Genomic DNA, 27,955 nt, shown 5'->3' with positions numbered 1-27,955 from the left:
GATTGAAACTGCTACAATTTCATTACAGCTTTTTGTTTCTTCAAGCCAACTATTATTAGAGTATAGTCGCACTTGTCTGTGTCCCAAATTATTTATACAAAATGTTTACGCAAAGATATTCTTACAATTGTTCATATCCGTTTGCGTGATCGATTTTCACTAGATACGCTGCAGTAAGAAAAGGCAGAAAACAACCATTCACGGGTCACTATAATTGTTTATTCTAATACTTTGTTATGTTATGTAAAAACTGCTTCTGATCTAGTATTAGCTAAAAGACGTTAATAGTACAAGCCACGGTTGGTTTTGTTTACGCAGTATATCAAAAAAACTTAAGTAAAACTTTTTAAAACACACCGATAATAAATTATTTACAATAATCAAGCATAACGAGGTTAGACTTAAAAAAAGGCACTAATGGTTTTGTCACTCGCACAACATATGCAGCCCGTTGCCCGATGATCCTGCTGGATCATTATGTTTTCCAATCGTTAAGTTTCTTGCAACACTGAACAACACCCATCGTCATTGGGGAAACATTCAAATACGATACAAACACACACTCACACACGCACCTGTTTGCTCTCCTTCTGATTGATCAGTAGTATTTTAGAACCTCGCACATGTTTCAATCTGCTTTGTTTATATGCTGCGCTGTACTTCACTAGCGATTTAATCTCGTTTCAACTATTTTGTAATCTATTTGCTCTTTCCTTTCCTGTTTCCTGTTGGCTGTTTTTCTTTACTTTTTTTTTTTTGGCAAACAGTTTAGATGGCAGAATTAGTCTTTACCGTTAGTGGAATTAACACTGTCCGAACCGCTATACACGCATGCACACAGCTGATACGATGTGCTCCGATTGTTCGTTTTTGCCGCGTACGATTAGTGAACACATATCCGCATTTTCCGGATCCATTTTGTCCGTCGGTTGAGATAAAAAAAAATCAATATTTTCAATTGCCAATGAGTAATTTTGAATGTTTGTGCATACATCGCGCCAACCCACAGAGCATACAACTGTAGCTGCACCAAACTGCGCAAAGTTTATGGGAAAGAAATTTAAAAAATCATTTAAACAATGCCAATTAATCAGATTTGAGGCATTAGCCAAAAAAATAAAAATAAAACCGGAATCGCCCCTACAGTTTGGCCTATGTTAGTATAACAATTCAATTTTGGCAGATTCGAATCATAAGCAACGGCATGTGGTGGCACACGCTGGAAAAATCGGTACGAAAATCCAGCTGATCCGCGCTCATCGGCTAATACGTTAGTAAGATTGCTTGAACGGTGGCTGTGGGTCTTTTACTCGATTGTTGACCACAGGCTCCACGCTAAGTGCACTTGTTGGAAGGCAACTGATCATCAGCATTGGCACAGACACATACAGTCAATAATGTTGTTGAACCACACCACTCAACTGTGGAAAGGCAAGGCCCATGGCACTCTAATTTGACAAGCCTTGTAATTTTGGTTGTCTTTCTGGGTGAAGGGTGCAGTGAAAAATAGATGTGCAATTGGTGCTATTTTTCCATTACATTAGTTTGAGTGGTGATTAACAAGGGATGTTTTCTTCAATTCAAACACATTTGTTTTCTCGCCTAATATCTGTTCCAAATATCTGTTGTTCCTTCTCTCTTTTTGCCGTTCGTATAAACGTACGTGGTTGAACACTCTGTTTTGCAACTCTCCCTTGGCAGCAGCCAAAGGCCTAGCGAATGTTTCCTCCTAGGTAAAGAGATGTCTGATTGCTTGTGTCTGTGTGTGTTTTTTTTTTTTAATGCAAGTATTGAGTGTTGCAGAAGGCATGCTCAGTTACACCCACATGATATTGCTTCTACTATTTTGTTTGTTATATAAATCTTGAAATCGTTTGTTTTTCACGAAACCCAACGAACCATCGCTGCTTCGTATGGAAAATATTGCTTTCAGTTGTTTCGATTCGATGTTGTTCCCCTGGCATGTTTCGTTTGGCTGTCGATTGGCTACCACATTGGCAATTGGCTACTATTGGGTACTATTACAGTTAGGCGAAACCTAACGAGTAGTGGTCGATAGTTAAGCTGTTCGTATCGGTGCTGTCCGAATTTGGCTCTAGACGACAGGACGCTAGCTGAAGTTTCAGTTTACCGCAAACGAGCAACGAGGAGATGCACGGTTTGATGGAGCCGATGCACATTCCGATGAAACGATTGGTATCGTGGGATGACGATTGATGGTGGTGTTTACTTGGCCAAACCTTGAACCGCTCACTTGCCGGCGTACGTTGGATTTTTGAACGTCGTTGTCGCTTGCTTGTAGATTGGATTTTCGCCCTAAAAATAGAAAGAAACGAAACGAGTGAGTTGATCGATGGCGGTACATGGCGAATCCTGACGAGTGATGGAAGGTTTTTTTTTTTAATTTAACAACTAGCTTGCGCGATGCGTTTCGAGAATCTATAGATTATTGTCTTATTGTACAACGATTATTATAAAAAAGTTATAACGAAATATTAATTTAAAAAAAAAGTTATATTACTTTTAATTTTACGAAACTCAAAAACAACTTTGTCCCTGTTATCAATTTGATTCAAAACAAATGGATTTTTCGTGCTTTAAGTACAAGCGAATGGAAGGCTTTATCAGTTTACCTTCGTATTTTTTTTTTGTATTTTCTGGGCTTTAGATGTGACCTCATGTTCAAGTGGTTCCGTTTTATGAGTTTGAATCGCCAATTTAAACAGCCAATGAGATCAATTGTTTCCTCACTTTTCAAACCTCTTTCTTTTTTCCGATGCATTTCCTTAGCAACACTCATTGCTTTTTCTAGCATTATCTAGTATTATATTTGTATGAGATCGTATGTAATATCTCAGGAGTTACTACCTGTGTCGAAAAGTTACTACCTGTGTACAGTGCGGCAAAATTTCATGAGCATCACCACCGGAAACATATCCGTGGTAGCTTGATGCTCATTGCTGATACTCAATGAAAGTGCGCCGTGTCATGCCGAACGCGACATGCGAATGCTTGAGTCATGACGCAAGCATTATCATGACTTTTTCATGACGATTTTTCTCACAAATGGCGCGACCAAGTGACTGACTAAGATTTGGTTGCAAAAATGTCACCAAGCATGTGATGGTCGCACAAACCGTTTCACCTCTGATTATGACAGTAGGCATGATGCTGACATGACGTGACGCTGACATGATTTTGTTTCAGTCAGAATTTGTCGTGGTCAATGACATTTTGCAGAACTGATCACAGTAAACAAAGAGTCATGACAAAGTGACTGACCAAGGTTGCCAAAATGTCACCAAAAATGTATTGATCACACCATTTTTTGAGCATAACCTCTGATTATCACAATTAAGCACGTGACGCTGGCATGGATTTTGTTTCAGTCAGAATTGTGTATGACATTGACAGTGACATTTTGCAGCACTGCCCGTGTATAACGACTCAATTAATCAGATGTTGGTCTCTTTCGACCAAAGAGAGGGTCGTTAAGTTATACACGCCTAAAATATGGCATGAAAGACTGGGTGATGTTTTAAGAATGTCCAAACAAAACCACGATTTTGCTTGATTTGCAACGCAAGCCCACTCAAACAGTTCGCTAAGCTATAAACAAACAAAAAAGACTCATACCGTGTCCCACTTTGCCATCATGCGCTCCTTCTCGAACCGCGCAAACTCGCGCCGGTCGTGAATGGACGTGAGCACCTTCCACAGCAGCAGCACCGCCATGCCGATCAGCACGACCACCGCGATGACGGCGAGCACAATGCCGAGCATGAACACCTTCGGCGGGCACTCGCGGTTCTCCTGCGCGGTCACCACCACCTTGTCCTGGTCGCTGTCGTTGTAGGAAAACTCGAACCGGCAGTCGTCCTCGTCGAAGAACGTGCACTTGTTGTCGTTGCGCTCCTCGTCGATCGTCACCTTCTCGACCGGTATCGGCACGAACAGCGTGCAGTTGGTGGCGCACTCGTTCGCCTCCGCCAGCGGTCCCGTCTTGTACTGCTGGCACTGCACGCAGTGCTTGAACTCGTTGCACCGCCCGGCACAGGTCGGGCACTTCTCGCAGTACCGCCCGGTGTACCGGCCGTCCTCCGTCACCGTGCACCGGCAGGTGCCGCACTCGCACGTCCCGTGGCCGGAGCAGAGCTCACCCCCGCCCGGCGGCATGCACGTCTCGTTGCTCGCCCGACAGTCGCAGGCCGGCCCGGTCCACCCCTCCCGGCACTCGCACTGGCCGCACACGCACCGGCCGTGATCCGGGCCCGAGCAGAGCAGCCCGCCCGGCCGGTCGCACGAGAAGTTGTCGCACTCGCAGTACCGTCCGTCGATCAGCTCGTCCGGGTTCGGGCGCCGCTCGCACACGCACACACCGCACACGCACTGGCCCCGCCCGCTGCACTCCTCCGACGCGTTCGACATCCGGCACGCGTCTACCATGCCCGGCTCGAGCAGGCTCTCCATCGCGGAGCACTCGCACCGCTGGCCGTGGTACGTGCCGTCGCACTCGCAGATGCCGCACTTGTACGTGCCCGCGTTGCTGCACTCGTCCGCCCGCTCGCGGTACTCCGGATCGGACGGATGCTCGCACGGGCAGCTGCACAGCATCTCGATATCGACCGTCAGGCTCTCGTTGATGCCGACCGGGTAGATCTGCAGCACCTGCTGCCAGTCGCGCGGATCGGTCGGGCATTTGAGCAGCGTAATGTGCGCCTCGAACGTGACCACGTCGCCCACCTTCAGCCCCTCGCACCGGTTCGTCTGCTGCAGGGCGCCGTTCGTGTTGCGACAGCGCGAGTAGTACTTCACGTCGATCACGTTGTCCGTCCGGTTGTCCTTCATCTCGACCGAGGAAGAAATTTTCTACAAACAAGACAAGGGGAAAAGTGACTTAATTCATTTGCTCACACACACACACAAACACACCCTCACGCGGCTGCTACTTACGTTGTACTGGTCGCGCACCAGCGACACAATGTTGGACGAATCGTTCGACAGCTTGGCGGCGGACGAACCCTCCACCAGCCGGGACAGCTGCTCGTACACGGACAGCTCCTCCGCCGTCACGGCAAAGATCACGTTGATCGCGTTCTGCTTCACCTTCAGGTTGATCTGCGAAATGCTCGGGTAGTCCTGCGTGGTCGAGTGCGTGTACCGCCCGTTATGGTCCAGGTGGCACTCGCCATCGTTCGGCGTGATCACGCCGCCGAGCTTGCCGTCGCCGGCATAGTGGAAGCCGGCGTCGGTCGAGAACAGCAGCAGCCGGCGGGCCTTCTCCCGCCAGCCGATCTGCTCCCGGCACACGATCGCCTGCATGATCGCGTCGAAGCCACCCTCCGGCGCGTCCAGATTGCCGGACACGTTCGCGCGCTGCACCTCTTGCTGGTGACGACGAAGATAAGACCAAACGTTAGCGCACCGGACGCGGCAAACAGTTGCAGTTTGCAGTCCCCGTTACGGGACTGGCCCCACCCAATGTCTGTTGCCGCCTTCTCTGTCGGGGTTACTCCAAGCAAAAGGGATTCTCTACTATTTACAAACAATAGGCAAACTAATCCTGAACTTTAGGGGCAGTAGTCACGGTAGTGTTGGTGTGTTGGTGATGGTTTTTTTTTTGTTGTGCTAGTATTTGTTAGCCAATTTACAACAAGCAGCCAGTAGAGGTTAAAGTGTGAGGGGTGCTTTGTGTTAGATACTTTATACAACTATTTTGCATCCATCAACAATTAATTATCAAGCATTTACTGTGCAAGAGTTCATGATTCTAACTGGCAAGCATGGACTCGCAAGACACACGGACAGGCACTAGACACACACATAGACAAAACTGATGCGAGGACAATGCATATTGGAGCAAAACAACATTTAAAACAATCAAAACACGAGCATGACACAAAAGCACACAGGACATTCCCAAGGATTTATGGACATGGTTTTTCGTCCAGGATGTTATGTTCCTTTTAAAGGGTTTTTTTTCAAGAATCAGATGTAGATTTTTCTATTTTTTTCTGGAATATTATATGAGTATCATTTTTAATTGACATTTAAAATTTTAAAAACAACATGTTGGAACTATTCCTGGGAAGTTGTCAAACAAAACTATGGAATATTATTTTAAGTATTTTATAAATCAAGCCAAAACAATGCCAAAAAACCTTGGGAAACCTTTTCGTATATAGTCTGCTCCAGAGTTGCGCGGTTAATGCGTTCCGGAGATATAAGCGTAGGAACTCCGCGTAGGTCCAATATTGATTCTACTTTAATTTTAAATTCTTTGCGTAATCCTTTTTTCAAGTGATTTAAAAAAATAAATATGAAAAAGCAATTAATATCGCTTTCATGATCATTTATGTGTAAAATCTGCAATAAAACTGCTGCAAGACCTGTTGAATGTGGGAATCCGCGTAACTGGGAAACAGACTAGTATACGGTAAATGTTAACATGTTCATCCTGTGCTCCAATAGGGTAACATAAACAGTTGACCAAAAGTGGATATTGTTTCACTTCACTGGTTTTCCTTTTCTCTGGCTCATCCATTTGCCGTTTTAGCTTGGAGGAAGTGTCAGTTGCCTTGCTCACTTGAAGGTGATCCGCTCCCCGCAGCCCGATGAGATTAGGAGATTAGCTCCACATGCTTGGTGCTCGGTGCTTGTTACGGATGCGGATCGTGGTGATATCACAGCAACATACTGTGCGGTGCTCCGTTGCCGATACTTCCCATCCAAACCAACCAATATTACATTATTACTAGCGCTAAAAAGGTTCAGTTTTCAGCTGAGGAAAGCATGCGCCACTAGCACCCACCAATTCCTGGAGTGTTGAGGTTTCTGCACCGTTCTGCCGAAGTAGAGTTTCAGGGACAGGGAGGACTGCTCTTCTCACAAAATCAAACCCAACCGGGAGATGGGACGCGGGTACGGAATACAAGTAACAGTAACAGAATACAGCACCGAAACTATCAAACGCACACAGAGCAACCAAAACCTGGGACAATCAGTACTATTCTAAGTTCAAAAACGTCACCCAAAACCGGGAGCAAACAACCAAACGGGAGAAGGCTGGGAGCGGATTGGAGTACAGTCAAAGTGTAGAATTTTGGGGAGGGTGTGAGGGGTGATGGATGGTAATCTCTGATATGTTTTCTGTGGGATGTGGAGGCGCGATTTGGAGCATTTTTTGGAGTTTTCATTAGTAGAATACTTCTCAAAATAAAATAAAACAAGCTGGAGTTACTCTTCTTATGCGGGGGAGGCGAATAGGAGAATTGTTTTGGTTACCAATCTCCTCGCATACACATGTCTTGTTTGTGAGGACCTAAGTGGCTCGGTTTAAACTAGTGTTGGGAAAATTTGAATCAGATTCATCGATCTGAATGAACCTGTGAAAAGATTCAATAAATCCGAATCTCGATTGGAAAAGATTCTAGTGAAACTCCAAAGAATCATGAATCACGAAAGATTCGTGAATCTCAAATGTTTCATATATCATATACAGGCAACGATACTTCTTGGTACCACGCAACCGGAACCGGTCTGTTTTGCCACGGGAAGACGGTCCAATGCGAGAATTAGAACCTCGACGGGCATGACGTGCGAGCTAACCACTGTACTATAAGATTGCGTAAATTCAATGTTTTGTAAATTCTACTAAATCTGTCAAATGATTCAGGAATCCTTGGAGATTTATGAATCTTTATGTATTCATTAATCTTTGGAGATTCATGATTTTTATATAGATGCATGAATCCTTTAAGATTCGAATCACTCATCGCTGAAGATTCATATGAATGAATCTCAACAAAACACTAGTTTGCACTTTGGCGGAATTTTACTTCATGGCTTTTAAAGGAATGTTATGTTATGAATGTTACAGGCTTATTCTATAATTGCTCAACGTTGAGTTGAATATTGCAAAGAAGTCCAGGTTGACTTTGTAACTGCATAGCTTCCAATAGTGGCTTTCAGGTTTCGTCCTCGATATCGAAAAATGGATCCAAAATGAAACGGCAGTTTTGCCGTTAAATATTTCAGATTGATGCTATGTAAGCATTAAGGATTTTAATAATTAATTCATCATTTAAACGCCATTAAAAACAAATTTAATGGATCAACATTCAATAAAAATTCAACATTTGATTATCAATAAGGAAATTTCTTGTTTAAATTTTGTGAGCGTATTTTAAAAGGTCTGGATTGTTAATTTAACAGCTTCGTGTTATTGGTTTTCTCTACCAGACTGCTAAAACGCCAAGCCAAGCACATTTCAAAGAGCAATCAGGTTTCAACTTTCTCGAATCGAGTAAAAGAATAGAATAAGCTCCATAATTTATAGCATAATTTCGTTTTTTTAGTAATCTACAGTTCAAGAAGTATTGCCACTTGTCTCTTTGTAACTCGGGTGGAAGTCGTGCCGGAATCCGGCGGACGTACCGGAAAAAGGAAGTTGAGCTTAAGGGTGGCAACATTTTAAGAACTAGAACAGCACACCCGTGATAGAGAGGAAGGAAGAGGCGGGGAAGGGAGGAGGATGCTTGAGTGCTAGAACCACCCTACGCAAAACAGCAAACCACACGCACACGACGCCCGCCAACGCGATCCACGGGGGGATGGATCCGCCGCGGGATTAGAGAAAACCGGGTGACGAGAAAGTGTTGGTGTGTCTGCGTGTTGGGTGTGAAAAGTCAGATGAGAAAAGCGTTCCAGGGCCCCTTTCCGGGACTGGAAGAGGGGTGGGCGGGAAGGAACTGTTTGCGAATGATTTGCGTTCGGCGAGGTAAATGATGTTTAATTAAAAAGGCAAATCGATTATTAAAAAAAAGACGGTGACGGCGTTTGGGAATGGTTCTGGCGCCAGCCTGTTCAGTAGCTAAGGAGGTATTACATTAAAAAAAGAAACCCCAAACAACAGCAACAACAACGCTTCGTTGGAAGCAACACTTACGGAGAACAGGTTGGCATCCGTGCTCAGCGGCATTAGGTTATGGTAGCCGTACGGTGCCACGCAACCGGGGCACGGCTCGCGCAAACTAGAGGAAAAGAAGATAACACGGATAAGAGAAATGTGCGAGAGAGGGAGGTAGGGGAGGTCACGATAGCAAGCGTCAGTGAAACAGTACACCGTCCGTGGGAGGGGGAGGACTCGGAACGCGGCCAGGAAGAAAACAGCGCGGTGTGCGGTGAGCCTGTGCTTTGGATGCGAGAGGCGACGCAGACTGGCGCTACGGCGACCCCTGCACCACGCGGCACAGCGCCATTACGCCTGCAAAACGATCGTTCACCCTGCTCGGGCCTGCTGAACTGACTGATCCGTGATGATGGTGATGGTACTAATGATATGGCGTATGATGTAGAAGTGCGCTAAAAATACCACATTCTCCACTATCTAGAACCCACGTGAATGAAGTGTGGTAAAACTGCCCGCGAAATATTTCCCGATATCCTTACACCTTAGATGAGGGTTTACGAAACGCAGTTCGTGGCATTTGCATAACAAAACAAAAACACCGATGAGAGCAGCCCGAAGTATGGTCGATGATAGAGCGTGCCAGGTCTAGTTAGCGTCACGATTGCTTCGGATGTTAACCGATAATCATTTTCCGCCGCAATTTGTCGTTCCTGAGATTCGGCCGGATTCATTCAGTTTTTTGGTTTGAGCTTATTTTAAAATCTTTTTAGCACAGCGATCGGGAATCGGTTAAGATCGAAATGGCGCTTGGATCGCAATTGGTTTTGTTTTAGGAGCTGTTTCTTTTTTTTGTTTGTCATTATCTTTAATGTTCTCGAACCCGATGAGTACTTGCCAACCCACCATCTACCAAGGCGGTCCAAGCATGCTGAATAGAGTGAAATGTAATGTAAATACCGAAATGTAGCAAGACACACACACACAAAGAAGATGAAAAAAAACATAAAACACAATTACACATACAACCTATGGCTTTGTTTCGCTCTATAGGACGTAGTAAAGCCTGCCAAAACATTAAAAAAAAACTACAACTAAGCTACTAAAACTAGATGGAACACACATAATAAATACCAAAAAAAGACAAACAAATATACATACACACAACACACACATTTACAAATATGGCTAAGATACCTATTAAACAAACACGTAAATAGCCCATCAACAAACACTACATCATCGTGTGCGAATTGGCTGGTACCACCAGTCCTACACTTTCTTACCGGCTCCGGCTCCGGCCGCCACTTCTGACACTGATTTAACCAGTTAAAACGGATTACACGCGCACACACGCACACAAACACACACACTACACACCACAGCATGAAGCCAGGAAGTAGGCAAACAGCGACAAACAGTCCCTGGGCACAGCCCAAGCAAAAGCAGAACGGCAGTCAAGCAACGTAAACAAACGCAGCTGTGGAGCGAGTTTATGCCACAGCCCTATGTGTAACCTTCGACCGTGCCCGGCACGGGAATGCAATTTCTTGCTTGCGGCACAAAACATTTGCTCAGCACGGATGTGCATGAGTGAGAGAGAGAGAGAGTCTTGTCTCTTCTTGTGCAGACCAAAAATACATAAAATTTAGATTATAAACAGAATTTTACGCTGCATGGGCGGTATCTCTCTCTCTCTCTGCTGGCTAGACGCACGACGACGCGTCCTGAGCCCTGAGCCACCCGTGCGGACGGAATCTGCACACGCACACGTGCGCACATTTAGCATTCCACAAACAACATCTCTGGTCGTTGTCGCGGTTCTTCTGCAACCCCCCTTCCCCCGCTGGAGCCACACCAAGGCGAAATGAATCGGCGAAAAAGGCGGTCGCGGAAATGCTTATGTTTGTGCTCGCTCGGTGGCTCCACCAAGCACGCAAAACCCATTAGCCCAGGGGTCTCCAAACTACGGCCCGCGGGCCGCATGCGGCCCTCAAGAGCTTATAATGCGGCCCACGATGACTTTGCCTGGGTTAATATAAATATTAAGTTATTATGAATTTTTAAAATTTAAATTTATTTTTTATTTTTTTTAGACAAAAATCACGCTTTAGTAACACGAAAATGTACAAGTATCGTTGGTATTTTATTTTAAAAACGAGATTTAAACGTTCACTCATCAGTTAAAGGTAGTGTCAAATGGCCCTCAACATAGATATTTTTGAAGCAATGCGGCCCGCGAGCTGAAAAGTTTGGAGGCCCCTGCATTAGCCGAATGAAACTTCTTGCCCGGTGTCGGAAACTAGCTCCATTTCCGAGCCGTTTTGGGGTCGCCCCGTGCAGAGCGGCTGCAGGGCGCCTGGGGAAGGAAGCGGAACAGAGCACAGGAAATTGTCCTGTCGATGGTGTGTTGACACTCTCTGAAATGGATACGCATTAGAGCGCGTTTTTTTTTTTGTTTTTGTAAATCGATTGTTTGGAAAGAACACATTCCAAGATTATATTTATAGAATGAGGGACCTGGATTCTAGAGAGAACCTGGTCTGGGCGAGATTTTTTGACGAACTCATCAAAAACAGTAAAATCCAAATTGTGGAGTCATGAGGCGCACTCGCCTCGTTTTGCTGCGTTAGAGCGATAGTTTAACATTGGAAATGGAAATCACAAATCACAAACAGACAAATGCTTTAGGTGCTTTACATCGGAATAATTTAAATCAGCGGTCGACAAACTATTGAGGTAGAGTTAAAATAAGAATAAATTAATTAATTATTTCCCAACATAATTTTGGAAACATGATAATTGGTTTTTTAAATTATTATTCCATCCAAACAAGGTTCAAATTTTTATCATTAAATTGTAATCCTTAAATTTAATTAAAGATTCGTCAGCTTAAAATGATTTAAAGCTCCAAACAATTAAGCAATATCGCTGCTGGATTACCACCTCCTCCCATGCTGCAAAAATTATTGGGGATTTAATCTTGGGATGGTAAAAGCCTGAAAAATTACAGCTGAAAAAATATCGAGACAAACGTATATTCAGCAACTATTCTAATGCTTTACGAGCAAGCAATACCATGTCAGACTAATTGATAACTGATACCCTTAAAAACAAGCTTCTTAAAAATCCCTTAAGAACACCCTCAAGTTTACCCTTAAGAAGCAACAGTGTAATCGTTAGAGTCGTAAAAACAGCAAACCATACCGGTTTTTTTTAATATTCGTTTCAATTTTCAAATGGAGATGAGCATTGTCATGTAGAAGCCACATTAGTGATACATATAGGAATTTTTAACCTCGAGTTTTCGACCATATTGATTAGTCCGTCAATAAATGCTACATTAATTAAAGTTTGAAAAGTTCGACAGCACTTAAGTAATGTACTAAAAGATGTTCAATATTTTTTTATACGAATGGATTCTTCCTATCGTTTGGCATTTGGCCCTTACCGACTGATTTCAAAGAATTGAAATCTAATGAAGCCGGACGCTTCCGATGTGGCTGGACGAACTTAAATCATCCAGCTCCAGTCTTGAAACAATACAACAACAACAACAACAACAACAATAACAACAACAAAACTCTATTTAGTTCTAGCGAGAGCAATTGAAAAAACAATAAATATCACAAGCGGCGTCATCACAACAACTATCACACTCGGCTACGCGTGGCGTCCATCCACCGTAGCCCACAGTGTGATGTGGATGTGTTTGTGTATGTGCGTGTGTATGTGTGTGTGTGTGTATATATAACATACTAATTTACGATACGATTAACAACAATAAAATCTAGCCAAATTGTTTTAGGTGCTGGTTCGAAACTACAGACATCGATAGTAGGTAAACGTGTGAGCATATAAACCCCCCGACAACATTCAACGACTAGGTACCGCAACTAGCGAAACAGAGTTTCGGCAGCAGCTGGCGGCGACTAATGCCCTCAGCATTGGAGAATGACAGAGAAAAGAGAGAGAGTGAGAGAAAGAGACTTGGTGGTCGTCACTTACGGTGAACAGGTTGGAGTCCGAGCTAAGCGACATATGATGAAGGTAGCCGTACGGTGCATTGCATCCATCGCACGGATGTTCCAGCCTAAATTCGCATGTTTTTGTGTTTATTTTTTTTTTTTTGAGTGTGTATATAAGTATGTTGGCGATAAGGGCGGAAGAAAGGCACGCGTGGAAGGGAAAAGAGAGCAAGATATGATGATGAGTTTTTTGTGTGTGTTGTACCCGGGCACAGGCCGGGGGCGATAGATAAAGGTGTATATCTGGTGTTTCTTCTTGGCGTTGTTGAAGAATCGGTACAGCAGCGGCCACTACATTCCCGGGCAAGGTTCGCTTTACGGCTGACTAAAGGAAGTGGAGGCGGGCGCACCAAACCACACGCATCATCGGTCCAGACAATTAATGGTGGGAATAAAATTTTCCACCAACAAACGAACAAAAATGCCACCAATGTACCTTCTTTTTGTACTGTCCGCGAGCCTTCCTCGCGCTCCATTCGAACGTGGCAAATTGGCTGAAAACGCTAAACTGTTCCACGAACACACACACACACACTCACGCACACAAACAGAAAGGAAATGGTTAGATTGAACGGATCCCACTTACTTCTTCGGCACGGTCGAGACGTACGGCATCAGCACCTTGTCGACGAAGGAGCCGAAGCCGAGCTTGAAGTTGCTGGTAATCTTGCGCATCTCGGACGCGAGATCGGCCCCGAGCGTGGACAGGATCGTCTTATCGTCCTCCATCGATTTGGACAGATCCATCAGGTAGTAGAGATCGACCGGATAGTCCTCGGCCTGCGCGTAGTTCACGTTGAACCGGAACGCTTCATCTGCAAAACGGAAACAAATCGGTAATGTCCGTGTGTTGGCATCGTCGGCCGCCATTGCACTTACTCAGCCGTAGCTTGAGGCTGACGCGCTGCGGCGATATCTGCACGATGCTGCCGGCGGCCGACTCCGACTCGTACGACGACTGCTGGAACGAGGACGAGGACGACGAGGAGGAGGAGGACTGGTAGTGGCTGGACGAGTAGTACGATTCCCGCTCGCTCTGGCCCTCCAGCACGCGGCGCGACGGTTTCGTCAGCTCGCGCCCCTGCACCAGCTGGAACGTGTTGCTCGGATCGACGGTGTACTCCTCCGGGCAGTACTTTTCAATCTGGCCGTGGCACCGCGGGTGCGTAAAGTTGGGCATCGTGCACCAGCGGCAGTTGGTCGTCTGGATGCACTGGCTGCACGTCGTCTTGCCCGGGCAGGTCGTGAGCTGATAGTTGGACAGCTGGCCGAGGGTCGTGTCGGCGACCAGCGCGACCAGCAGGAGCAGGGCGCCTGCGGCCATCGGGCCGGCTCTCGGTAGCATCTTTCGGTTGTGGCTCTTGGTGGGCCGATTCGAATATCCACTGCGCGGATTTGGTTGATTGTTCGTTTGATTGTGCTGTGCAGCAGCGCTTTGACTCGATTTTCACCAGCGCTCCCGTTCGAGTTGACTTTGGGCGACGAGTTGAATTGATTGAGATGAGATCGGTAGGTCGTCGTTGAGAGGCTCTCTACTGGCTATTGGTATTATGCCATATCAATTTATGCCCAGATCTGCAGCCGAAACCGGAAATGAAACACAAGAAACAAACACTGGTAAGAAGGAGGTCGTGTGGAATTCACTTGCAACGATTCTTAAAGTAGGATTAACACTAAAACAAAGGCACGAAAATAACACTACACTATCACCAGGTCCGTATATAACGTATATAACAGTTTAGACAACTACAGGGACTGCCGCAGTCCCTACAAAGGCTGAAAGCAAAAACCCGAACCTACAAACACAAACTGCATCAAAACTCAACTCAGCTCCGGTCGTTTATCACCTGTCCAAACATTGGGTGCGTCCAAAAAATGAAAAAAAAACACTTGCCACACCTTTTTGATTTTCTTATCGGCGCCCCAAGCCCCTGGCACGCAACTCCCAATCGCAGGCACACCTGCCGCACCCTCCCCCCAGACTCCTGCCAAAACTGCCCTGCGGGGTCGTCGGGGTCACTGAGTGCGGGGATCCAATTTTGAAATTGATTCCCGCGCGGCATGGAAGCCGCTGAGAGCCTGGGCACTCTGCCGACAGAGCGCTATGCAGGCGTCTCCCCTCCATTATCTTTCATTTTAATTAGCTGCAGAGCAGCAGAAGGCACCCCGTTGCGGTCAGAATAAGATCAAGAGATATCGAGAGAGCAAGGGTAGGATGCTATGTTTGTAGAACCAATTATGTCTGAGCCTAGGGCGTTGTGAGGAGCATTAGCCCAAAGGGTACAATTAATCAATCATGCAGCATAGTATTAATATTAATAACAATATTATGAACACTTAACATCCTGCACATCAAGAAGATCCATTCCAATCTGCTGGGTCTACAGTGTGTTTCAACATGAGGTCAAAGAGCGGTCGATGCAATGTCCAGAGCGAATTCTTGGATGCAGTCGCGCGATGTCTCTCCCAGATATTCGCCAGACATTACCGAGGACATCGTTTCTTAAAATCCTGCAGCGATACCGATTGAGCTCGATGAATCAGCACGCACAGTCTGCAAGATCTGTCCACCCTCTCGAATCAAGCCCTGCAAATGAATTTGTCACACTTCACGCTGCCCCATCTGCAGCCGCTCAGTATTATCTCCCAAGACGCGCGCCAAGTGCGAGGTGTGCGTCATGTAGCAAACAAACCCACCACACAGCAATCAGTGTGTGTGTATGTGTGTGTGTGTGTGTAGGCCCTCCACCACCATATTCACATTCGCCGAAATAGCCGATGACGAATATCTATTGGCCGGCGTGGTTCCGCGCGTAACGATGACGTAAGCGCGCACCGGGAGCGTGAGGCGATGGCACCGTCACTTTCGCCACACCGTCTTGATGGTGGTGTTGCTGCTGCTGCTGCTGCTGCGCGGGAGACAGTTATTAGTCAATGCCACTTCCGTTGTCTGGATTGCCAAATCCGGTTTGCACCTGAGAGTTGAAGTGCGCGACTTCCTCCGCTTTGTCCGCCTTTGAGAGATTGCAAAAGCGTATTACAGTAACTTACATATTACGGTACAGTTTGTTGCCCAAAAAGGATTCATTGGTAACTCATGTTATGTAGGATTACATGCACTAGTGTCTCACACGCGTAAAAATATTCAATTATCGAAGAAGTTCGTTTATTTTATCCAGGTGGCCGTTTTGCACCATAGCCCAAAAAACAACGTCTCTTTCAAAACGCACCAAAAATAGTTTTGCTTGCACTTATATCAACTGAAACTCATTTAGAAGTGAGCAAGCAGATGTAAAATGTCTACGAGATTTGAATCGGCTTTTGATAAACAAATTTTAGTGAATTATAACATGAAATGCTTAAGATGACACGCTTGTCCCAAATTCTGCTACGATGAGTAAAATCGTGAAACGAGCCCAAACAATTGTGGGAATAGCCAACCAATAAATCGCAGCAAACCCTGTACTCGCCTTCACCCACTTACGGCGCGGTGCACACCGAAACCCAAAACAACAACAAACAGCAACAACGATCGTAAAACCTCAAGGAGCTCAACAAAAAAATGGAGGGGAGTTGGATGTTTTTTGCTGAGACATACGAGATCGGAAAGTAGGTCTTCCCTGGATTCGCGCTTGCGGTCACGTCACCTGTAACTTCTACGTGTGGCGTGTGTTTGGGCGAAACTTTTTATCACTTCTCGATGCATATCACTTTGCGTTCACGATGGCAAGAAATCGGGCGGCTGAACGGGATGCACTTGAGAAGCACGGAACGGTAATGATGCATGTCCCGAGGCCCGGTGGCTGTAGGCAGCAAATCGTACGTGTCGACTTTCAATCTAGGTTAAGGATAAAGTCGCACTTTTTGTTGTTGTATTGCTCGAAATCTTTCGGCCATTTGGAAAGGGCACAAACCACACCAAAGCGAACATATGCTTCGCGTATTTCTTCCACACGTGTAGTAATACCTTTCCGGGGGCTAGTTGCCGTGGCACTTCTGCACTAAGTTCACTTAATTACGATGGTCTGGCTACTCCAGTGCAGGTATGATCGACACCACACTGCAACACACTCTGGAACTGGTAATGTCGACCAGTTTGTGCCTTTGCTCACCAGCGAACGACACCATATGGTGTGTGACGCTACTACTTCCTGCAGATGGTGGTGGTGGTATAGAGCCGCTCAAGCAGGATCCGTAGGCTGATCTGGCTGATTTTTTTTTATGGTTTCATCTCTACCACAAACGAATAAACCTACCTCTCCATCAGTGCGCTGTTTGCCTTGCACTGCGGTTTTTTGAATCCAGCGAACCTGTGCGCACAACGTACGCATCAGGTTCCAATTAAAGTATGCGCAGCGCTGGCGCGCATTAACTTAGGGCGACTCTGGCTGTCAGCAGAATTTGTTCGCTTCAAGACGCAGAAAACGACGGTTTGGCAGTTTCTTTGGCTTTCTGTTATGTTATACTATAGCCTGAATAAACTTCCAGACCGTGCATAGACATTCAGCCAGCAGCAAATGGTGACAATAACAAATTATATTAAAAAAAAACTGTAAAGCAATCGTTTCTTCCGCCCACGACGACAATCATGACAGACCAAGTAAATGGAGCGATTTCCCTTAAATTCAAACCCAACACGAATATATGTATGTGTGTGTGTGCAACAATATTTATGCTACGCTAGTAAAGTGGGTAGGCCGGGTGCATATTTGTATTACCGCAACAGCTTCTACAACCAGTCTGTGTGTGCGAGGTGATCGAATTTTACGGAGTTTTTATTTTGCTTCCTTAAGGTCGCTTTAGACCTTGCGTGAACTGTAACGTAAAATTTTGTTTTTTTTTTTCGCAATATTTTATAAAATATTAATCGGAAGTTGAGCAACACCGTACACCAACACAAAGAAATTTCAATTCCCCAACTATTGAGACTATAAAACATACTAAAATAATGAATTAAATGCATTTCCTTGTCTTTCCCCGCTGACCATTATTGTTCACCGCGAACAAAGCGTGACATTCTTAGTGGAGCGAAATGTATGTCAAATTGTTGAAACGATTGAAGGTTATCGTTTTGATCGGGCGATTTTTTTTTTAATTTATCGTTTCACTTTCCAAATGTTCTGTCTTTTCGGAAAAAAAATATTTCACCGTGAAAAATGTAAAAGCCACATGGTTCAACGGGTGCTTGTTTCGATGAAATTTTGAAATAATATTTGACATATTGTTCATTATAATGTATTGTAACATAATAAATATAAATTATTCATCTACTATTTATTGCATAATTTTGTATTAGTTAAATTGAATAATGTAAACATTAATTAAATGGAAACGAATTGAAATGATAACATCAGCATTGTTGGTACTACGCTCGGCATTAAGGTGGTCATGGATTTTGGCTAATTGGACAAGTGACTTAGTAACATTAGAATAAGTTGAACAGTATGCCATTGATGTTCGATCCGTAGGGTAATCATATAAAAAATAGCAGTATTTCAATTTCAAGTATTTGTTTACTCGTTATCGTATATTTGTGCAAGTATGCTTTATTTATGTTCGTGGAATTAATATAACAAGAGCAGCGGTTGTTGACGATGCCTTCTAAATCACCTTCCATTGAAACCTTCACGCATTATTATTTGATAATTTCGAAAAAAAAACTGGCAATAACTTTCTACTCTTCCTCTTATTTGGCGCAACTACCGCAGTCAGTCCTACTTAGGTATGGGCGGCATGGACATAACAGATTTTTTTTAATTCCAGCATTGTTTGTTTTGATTTGAGCTTTAATTTATCGCCAACAGAGCGGCTGAATTTTTCACGTCCACGTTCTCTTAAACTGTAACCTGGGCTTTAGCTTGATTTTGCTTCTACGTTTCGGTTTCGCAACTTCGCCCCACTACACTGTGTCCTATTGCTGCCGACTCGATCTATTATTAAACCTTATTTCGGTCTTGGGCACATACGAACGCACGCACGCACACACTGATGCACGGGGCACGCCATGTGCGTAGGTGCATTTTCATTCCGATGATGAATTTTTCATTCAATCGCGATGCCGAGGGCCCCCGCTCCCTGCTCTACCCAATTTTTTCTGCACGCTTTAAATAGAATTTATTGCTAGTATAATTTTAAAAAAAGCATAATTAAAAAACATTGTTCTATTGCTTAGCAATCATAATGGAATCGAACTTTCCTTTTTTTATTACAGTTTATGCGATTTATCTTTAAAGTGGAGTTTGCTTCTTGTACAGCGTCTCTTCTTCTTTTGATTGATAAAAAAAAAAACAAAGTTTAGAAAGACACACTTATATCGCTTATCATGGTCGAACAGTATCGCTTGCCCCTCATACAGGACTATATGTTTGTTATTCGGGCTAGAATCTAGTCGGGTTGGGTAAATCTAATTCAGATTCGTGAATCTGAATGAATCTTAGAAATGATTAAATGAATCTGAATCTCGCTTGTTAAGATTCATGAATCTCAAAGATTCATATAGCTTGAGCGTCGTCTTGTCGTTACAACTATAGGTGTGCCCCAAGACCCTCGGTTGGTTCTGAAAGCGGACGTTAATCATAACATATTTTTATCGAACGTAAAACTAATTTCTCTGAAGGCATGTTTGAACAAGCAGAATGATTGTATGCAAGGAGCATGCCTTAATATACATACTAGCATTTAACGGTTTCATCATATACAAGCAGTTGAACGATATGAAAATGCTTCTCCTGAGTAGCTTTGGGGAGCTATATCGGCAAAAGGGAAAGTTATTACCAAAAAAACCAATAAGATCTTGCGTTTTAATGGCTTTCTGGAAAAGACAGTTTTTGCTTTTAAACGGATTCAGCTCCAGCCCATTAGGCTTCTATAGTTCAGGAATGGCGTAAGATGAATTTGTCTTATTTCATCAGCTATCGGAATAGCCTGCAAACAGTCCAGTACCAAAATTATGAGAACTCCCAAAATCTCCCGTGTGATTCTCGCCAGATTTAATGTTGTTGCGGTTGTCTGGACTTTGCCTACCACTGCCGTAGCGCATGAAGTTGTTTTTTTATATATCACGATTTATCAACTAAGGAATTGTTTAAAGCAGCTGGTTTGACGATTATTACATTTTCGCTGTAGCTATTTATTTTTCTATTTATCTCATTCTGCTCTAACATTCCAATCAGTGGTGTCTGTCAAAGCTTTGTTGATGAGGTTCAAATCTTTTAATTCAAAGAATGGTTTTGCAACGTGTTATGTAGGCAAAACTTGCTAGATAACTTCATAAAATAATAACAAATAACTGTTTATCACCAGAGACTTCGACCTGTTGGCGCCAGGCGTCTTCATTTTGCCTACTTTGAAACTGTAAACCAAGACAGCAAAAAGCGTTCAATATTAAATTCGTAACGGCAAAACAATAATTGCAATTTTTCATTGGCTATTTGTACTCCAACTGTGAAAATCATAAAGCCAGCCGCAATCGATCGGTCTTTCGTGCGGTGGAATTACCTTCGAAGCCTGGAATTGCTGTCGAAGGATGCAATAACAACAGGTCACACTATTAGCAATTTTAGCATATTAAGCGCAGTAAAGGCGAACTAATTGTGAGCCTCTAACCTACCAAACGAACCGCGGCAGATGACCATCCTGTCCCTGAGATTACCCTTCCCGTAACACGGTTTGCTCTGGAGTGCAATAAAATTCCAGCAGTGTGGCGTGCGTGGGGCCAACGATGGCTTGGCAGCTTGGGCGAATGGCTGTAGCGGCTCGAGATGAAGCGATCGAGTTCGATTTTGGTTTGGCCTGCGCCACAGGCCCCGACACAGGCGCCGACGCGTTTGACGACACACAAACACAGGCAAAGCGAGGCAGTAAATCGGGTTACCGTCCGCATAATATGCTGGGGTAGGTTGCTTTACGGCCCCGCGCGCGTGTGTTTGTGTATCTCTATGTTTATATCTTCTGGCTCGAGTGGGATGATGCACAACGCCTGCAGCCGCTTCATCGCGGATGTCCCGGCCATACCACCAATACCATGCCACGGTAGTCCACCCTCGGCCCAGAAGGTTGGCCCACGGTTTGACTTGTTGTTTTCCATCTCCCTCGCTCACTATCTCGCTCTCTCGCTCTCTCTCTCTCTCGTTACTGCTTTGGTGTACTTTACCTTTCTTGTTTACGGCACACCCGCCGCCCGGCCGCAAAAGCCTTTCGAGTGCGTGGACTCATTTGAATGTCCGCCACCCGGGTGGGTAACGATCGTTCGATCGAGAGAAAAAGAGAGAGAGAGAGAGAGAGAGAGAGAGAGAGAGAACTCGGCTACGCTCGCGAGAGACGCTAAGCTGTGCACACGGCTGGGCAGGAAACGGGTGGGCGGAAAATCGAACCCATCCCCCCCTACGCCAAACCGATCGAATGTTGGAGACGCACAGACAGATAGATAGCCAAAACATCTGTTTCGATTCTCGGTGGAATTTCCCATTTTCCGCCAAGCCCGAGCCCCGGCAAAGGTACGGTGGACAGGGTGCGGAGTGCAAAAACCATTTTGGCGAATTATTTCACTCAAAAGCCACCATCCATAGTGGCTATTTGGGGTTTTTCCCTTTCTCCGGGAACTTGGGCCCGGCCTGTGTACTTTGCTTGTGCGCTCGATGGCTTTGCCTCTTCGAGGCTGCTCGGTGATGGGAACAGCAAAGCACAAAACTGCAGCTGCTGCCAGATGCTGCCCGCTACACTCGACAGTCCACACAGTCTCTCTTTTGGTGTGCTGTTTTATTACTATTATTTTTTGTTATCCGACTCACTCCAACAAAACACTGGAAAACTCATCATCTCCGCAAACGCGCGCACATGTTGTGCGGCAAACCCATTCTTCTGCGGCACGGATCTGCTCTCTCGATCGTGTCGTGTTTTGCAAAATCTTGTCCATTGCATACACACACACACACGTGTGCGGGAAAGCGTCCAGAGCGGCGGTCAACCAGCAGGAGAACCAGGCATTGATGGGTGAACATTTTGACTGCAGCCGATTTATGACCCACAATTTATGTGTAGCCATAAAACAGACGGGCATGACGGGTTCCCTTAATGCGGAACCGAACCAGACAGACTGCAAGAGAGGGTGTGTGTGTGTGAGAGAGACAGAGTGCGAGAAGGAAAGGGCTACCCCGACGGTACCGAGGTGAAACGGAGCAGTACATCCCCGGACCCGGACGATTTACATTTGGAAGTGCATGCGTCTGCTGAGAGTCTTTGTGTGCAGTTACCAGCATGACGAACACGCCGTGACCCTTCACCATGCGCCCTTTTCGTTCCTCTCTTTCTCTCTCTCTCTCCCGCTCTTCCCGGGACCGCCCTGGGGCCTGGTGTAAACCGACCGGCAGCGATCGAAGAGGCAGCGCACGCCGCCGGCAAAGCTGTACTTGATAAGAAAAGCTGCTCGAAGGGAAGCTGGCTGAAGGCCTGCCCGTGAGTGAATGCGCATCAAAGCACTTCCAAGATCGATAGTAACGATGGGTTAAGTTAGCTAAAATCCGGAGTCGACTCCGATCCGACTTCCGATATGTCTGAAACTGACTATGGCAGGTAGGACCGCCCAGCATTATCCGGAGTCGTTAAGAATCGTCTGGAGTCGTCCGTAATCGTTCAAAGTAATCCGGAGTCGTCCGAAGTAATTCAGAGTCATTCGGAGTCGTCTGGAGTCAGAGTCGTCCGGAGTTGTCTGAAGTTGTCCGCAGTCGTCCGGAGTTACCCGAAGTCGTAATCGGGCGAACAACAGTCGGAGTAAGATCGGAGTCGTTGGTGTCTGTCGACTCTGTCCAACTCTAGATGACTCTGTCTTCGGGCGACTCCGGATGACTCCAGATTACTCCGGACGACTGCGGATTACTCCAGACGACTCCAAACAACTCCGAATGACTCCGAACAACTCCGACTATGACAACTACGACTCCGGACGACTCCGACTATTGTACTCCGGCCAACTCTGGACGAGTCGGACTCTGGGCGACTCCAGATTACTCCGGACTACTTCAGATTACTCGGACAACTACGACTCGGGAAGATACCGACTCAAGGCGGAACCAGTGGTTGTCGTAATTGGAATCGTAATTGGACTTACAATATTCGGAGTCGGATTGGAGTCGTGGGTGTTTGTCGACTCCGGCCAACTCCAGAAGAGTCGGACTCCAGGCAACTCCAGATTACTCCGGATGACTCTGAATTACTCCGGACGACTCCAGATTACTCCAGACGACTTCGGACCACTCCGAACAAGTTCGACGCGGAAGACTCCGGAAGACGACTCCGGAAGACACCGATTCCAGGCGGAACTAGTGGTTCCCATTTTGCCGGATTCGTAATCGGACATCAAATAATCGGAGTCGGATCGGAGCCGTGGGTGTCTGTCGACTCCGGTCAACTCCAGACGAGTCGGACTTCGGGCGATTCCAGATTACCCCGGTCGACTCCAGATTACTTCGGACGACTCCGGACGACTGCGGACGGCTCCGAACAACTCCGACCCGGACAACTACAACTACGGACGACTCCGACTCCGGGTGGAACTAGTGGTTCCCAATTTGACCGGAGTTGGATCAGAGTCTTGGGTGCGCTCCAGAGACCACATCACTAATCGAGAGACGAACGGAAGTTCAGGGGGGGGGCTCGTCCGACGTATCGACGAGATGTTCGATTTCAATCGGCTTTTTAAATCGCAATCCGTCTGCTGAACATGCCACATGTTTTTCAAATGCAAATTGGGTTTTCGCGCTTCCATTCTCATCGTCCTTTTCTGTTCCGCTCTTTTTGTGTTCCACTGTCCCACAGAATTTTGCAGCATCGAGGCATCGCAGGCAGAACCTACGATACACCGCTACGCACGCACGAACATTCTAGCTAACAGAACAGGAGAAATGGAGTCACCATTGGGACAGGATGAATTAGCAAAACAGCGCTTGCGGGTGGTGTGCTACATCCAGCGGCTGCGCTGCATGATTGGCGCGGTGCAGTCCGGTACGCTGGGCAAAAATTTTACCGACCGCACCGGGGCGCTGCGCGACCAGGCCTTCAAGGTAACCACCGTGGCCGAGCTGGACGACATACTGAAACAAATCTTCCAGCTGCAGAAGGAGGTGCTGAAAATAGTATCGAGCCAGTACGAGACCGACCAGCCGATGCTGTGGGAGCAGCAGGAGGAGTGAGCGAGAACGCAGCGGTAAGCAATCCAAATGGTGCCACTGGATCTTCTTTTCAGGGGGGGGGGGGGCATTTACCACATACCAAATGTTTTTTTTTTTACTGCAGTTTCAGCTGAAAGTTCAGTAATCGTTTCAGTTAAAGCATATTTACTGAACCATTCAGTAAACTTGGATGCTGACCAACATGAAAACTTGTTTACTGAAATCACAGTAAAGCCATTCGGATATTAGTGTTTGTTCAGTAATTAGTGGCGATTAAAAAAGGACGAAAACTCATTCAAACTAAGGTTTATATTGATGCGCAGAAAGGCAGTCCGTTCAGCTTATGTCCATTCATGTTTCATAGTGTTTGATACAGTTTTAAACTGTATTATGCCGCAAGCCGAAATCTCACCTGACATTTTATCGCGGTGCATGCAAGCGCCTACACCAAATCAATCTTTTTTGTTCATCACGAGCAAGTGGAAATCGCGCTGTTTTGGTTTGATGTTCTGATTGACAGGGGCGATTTGACCGAATGAATTGCTGCATTTTCAGTCATTTGTTTTACTGATAGCCAGTAAAACGGCCAATTTGACATTGGTATTTTCTGATTTTCAGTAAAATTTACATTACTGAAATGCATCCAGTAAATTAGTTTTAATCGAAAATCAGCTAAAATTAAGCAAAACTGAAGAAAACTTAGGAATGTAGCTGTGCAGGAAGCTGGTAAACCGGGGAAAATCTTTCACTGTTCACTTGTTGTAAGCGTGTGCAAATTGAGTGCATTGCGATGAGTCACTGCCTGGTGTCTTTCTTACACGGATGCCCCGGTTGCGTCTTCGAGTCGCTCGGGGGTTATTTATGGTTTTTAGCCCACAACGACGATTGGACGGGTTTGCGGTGCAGCGAGAAGCAATATTGGATTTAATTTCAATGGTACCCGCATTATCGGCGCACACCCTTTTATGTGTGTTCGGCTTATTGTATGGAGAGTTTGACAGTACGGTTCCGCTAAATGAGCACTGTACCCTGTCACATGCTAATATTACAGTTTGGATTTGTATTCAAAATATAATTTATTCAATTAGCAGAAACACTGTAAAACGCTTTCCACAGCTTTAATCGGGCGGAAGGCAAGAAAAAAACGGTCTCCGTTTGAGTCCGGTAATGTAAATGTCCTTCATTCAGTTAGTTATATCAAACCAGAGACAAATCGAGTTGTCCAACACGGATCATGATAGAAAATCAGCATTTTTTGACACTTTTTCTCTAGCACTCGAGCCACATAATTGGCCCATGGAGCGATTGTAGGCCAGCCCGTGATGTGTGGAGGCCATGTCGAAAGAACACTGTCGATACAGCCCGGTGGTGTTTCAACGCAACAGAAGAAAACGAACGTATCTCGCGCACTTGCACATCGCTTATCGCTTCCGCCTTATCAGCAAAGTGCTGGCGCTGGTTTCTGCATTCAGCTTAAAACTGTCGCCCCCTTAAAAGGTGCCTTAAGGTCTTTTTTTTCTGCAAAATGCATTTTTTTGTTGTTGCTCCTAATGGCACGTTCTTGCAGAGGTTCTCTCCATTCTGTACCTCGGGGATGTGCTGATGTACTCAACACTCACACACACACACGCGAAGTGGCGTCTTTTTATGGAAGCGCTGGGCGTAGAGGAATAGTCGCCGGCCCTTTTCCACCCTGTTAAGGTGCCACTCTCAAGGCCCTAAAATGGGCAAACCGCGCAACCCAACCGGGCCAGCGCCACCATATACGGGGATCCCCGGTGTGCTTGGGTGGATATATAAGGAAATCCCCGTATGCCTCTCTCTCTCTCTCTCTCTAACAGATTGCTGAACCGGGCACCTGCAATGAAATGACAAAACTCCGGTTTCTTGCCAGTTTTTTTTTTGTTTTTGTTTGATCCGTTAGTTCCGTGGTAAGCGAGCTTCAAATGAGAAAACCAGCAGTTTCTCAAATTAGGTTTGATTGAAGATGTATCTGCCCATGCTATATGGGAGACGGGGTGGGCGATCGACGATCATTGAGAGTTCCCGGAAGTTGTGTCTCTTTTTTTTTTGCTTTTGCGATGCGCGCTCAGACCATTTAAATTTCTGCACGAGAGATCGCGAGAGGTTTCGTGATGAGTAAATATTGCTCATCCCCTGAAGAATTTTTACCTCCGATCGTTCATGATTTCTTCAATCGCACGCACACACACACACACAGGCACGCACACGTCGTTCCCTTTGCGCCACACCGACCTTGTGTGTGGACGGTGATTCTTAAACGGAAAAGATAAATATAAATCGTATGAGCTGGTGTGCGTACGTGGGTGTGTGTGTGTGTGTGTACGTTGTTTGTTTTATGTTTCCAACCCGCACGAACGAACGGGAGAGGAGGGGGGGGGGGGTTCAAGAAGCTGCTTTCAACCGCTTTTTTTGTTCCGTTCGCCTCTTGTTTCGCAATCACCAACGCAGAGACGAACCCTGCCTGACAATTACGGTGTTCATTCACACGGCTGTTGTTTGAACATTAAAATACATTCTCATTTCTCATTTCATCGCCCGTTTGTCACTTGTTTTTTTTCTTTACCAACTAAAATACACTTACACCGAACACACCATACACAAATGCACATACACGCACACAGACTCACATTCACACACTCACAGACAGACCCCGATCACGAACGCACCACGTTATGGGATGGTCGGGCGTGCCGGGAAAAGCTTTAGGCAGGCTTACACAGCCGCGGTCTACCCGGGTTGACGGCTCGTACGCTTTTACCAGTGTCAGTCAACGTCGGCGGCTGTTCTGGTGCCACACCACGGTATTAATGTTCACTCTCTCACACACACAACCAGTCAATGCACAACCAACTCCAAGGACTGCACGAGTGCGCGTGTGTGTGTGTGTCTGTGGGTTTCTTGGTGGGCAGCGGATGAAAACCCGCAAAACAATTTCGAGCACAACTTCATAGCACCAGCGACCTCGCATGAACCCGCAAAACAAATTCGAGTAGTCTGCGAGCGCGCATGAGGCCTCGCACTCCGTACGACGAAATCGCACGTCCAACGTTATCTGTCAAACTCCATAAAACATTTTTACAAGCCTTCCGATAAAATCACATCCGATGAAGCACAGACACGAGATTTAAGCAGATATAATTATACCTCCCCGAGAGAAGTTATAACAGTGCGATGTATAGCTTATGTAACATCTGAATTTTGACATTTTAGTTAAAAAAAATACATTGGAATCCCTCATACCGAGTACCCAAGTGCCACAAATCCACTAAACGAGTACTACACGGGTACTAAACGACTCAAGCTCTCAACCTAAACCGAATATAGAAAGACTTCGTTTAGCAGACGGTGAACAACACATGCATTCTAAAAATAGCAAAAGGCTGATGGCGCCATCTGTTGGTCTGATACCCAACCAGTAGAGCTTCCTCGCTTTGAGAGCTTTCTCCTTCCCTCTGTACTGTTGTATGGTTTCACATTGAAGTTATGCATCGCTACAACTAGAACAGGTGATACGATTGTTTAAACGATCGGGCAATACGGTGTCCAATTCCCAATTTTGCGACCAAGAATTTTGCGACCAAGATTTATACGACCAAGATTTATGCAAACAAGAAGTTTGCGACCAAGAATTTTGCGAACATAATTTATGAGGAAAAGAATTTTGCGACCTAGATCCCACCACCGTAAAAAATCAGTTAATATCCAAAATGTGTGATTCATTGAAAGCGTTTGTAGCCAAGTTGAAATTATTTGAATCCCACATTCTACAAGACGAATTAATATACTTCATGACCTCCCTACAAATCAAAACCAAGATGAAAGGATTACAT

At 45.5% G+C, this 27,955-nt stretch overlaps 2 protein-coding genes across 10 annotated transcripts in view; one reads left to right on the top strand and one right to left on the bottom strand.

The window, feature by feature from the left end:
• LOC120959545 (uncharacterized) overlaps nt 1-26,266 on the top strand; it is a 35,912-nt gene extending 9,646 nt beyond the window's left edge. For both annotated transcript variants that reach the window (XR_005752218.2, XM_049608721.1), the window contains one exon: nt 23,749-26,266. Coding sequence is in view for 1 of the 2 variants with exons in the window: in XM_049608721.1 (XP_049464678.1) it covers nt 23,749-24,122 (374 nt within the window). In the remaining variant the exon portion in view is untranslated. The remainder of the gene's footprint in view (nt 1-23,748) is intronic.
• LOC120959494 (integrin beta-PS) lies at nt 198-26,972 on the bottom strand. Of its 8 annotated transcripts, XM_049608172.1 has the most exons (8): nt 26,707-26,970; nt 26,274-26,377; nt 13,816-14,511; nt 13,523-13,751; nt 8,948-9,032; nt 4,954-5,388; nt 3,637-4,869; nt 198-2,316 (listed from the first exon to the last, which is right to left on the bottom strand). In XM_049608172.1, the coding sequence occupies exons 3-8, from the start codon at nt 14,279-14,281 to the stop codon at nt 2,251-2,253; spliced, it is 2,514 nt and encodes an 837-aa protein (XP_049464129.1). In that variant the 5' UTR covers nt 14,282-14,511; nt 26,274-26,377; nt 26,707-26,970; the 3' UTR covers nt 198-2,250. The 8 variants fall into 8 exon arrangements, with proteins under 8 accessions (XP_049464129.1, XP_040238876.1, XP_040238870.1 ...); XM_040382942.2 differs by lacking the exons at nt 8,948-9,032; nt 26,274-26,377 and adding an exon at nt 12,917-13,001 and having other exon boundaries at nt 26,707-26,972; XM_040382936.2 differs by lacking the exon at nt 26,274-26,377.
• Nucleotides 26,973-27,955: the final 983 nt, after the last annotated feature.

Source organism: Anopheles coluzzii, chromosome X (genome assembly GCF_943734685.1).
Source record: "Anopheles coluzzii chromosome X, AcolN3, whole genome shotgun sequence".
Classification (NCBI taxonomy): Eukaryota; Metazoa; Arthropoda; class Insecta; order Diptera; family Culicidae; genus Anopheles; species Anopheles coluzzii.
Note: the sequence above shows the minus strand (reverse complement) of the source record. Positions and strands in the feature narration are given on the sequence as shown.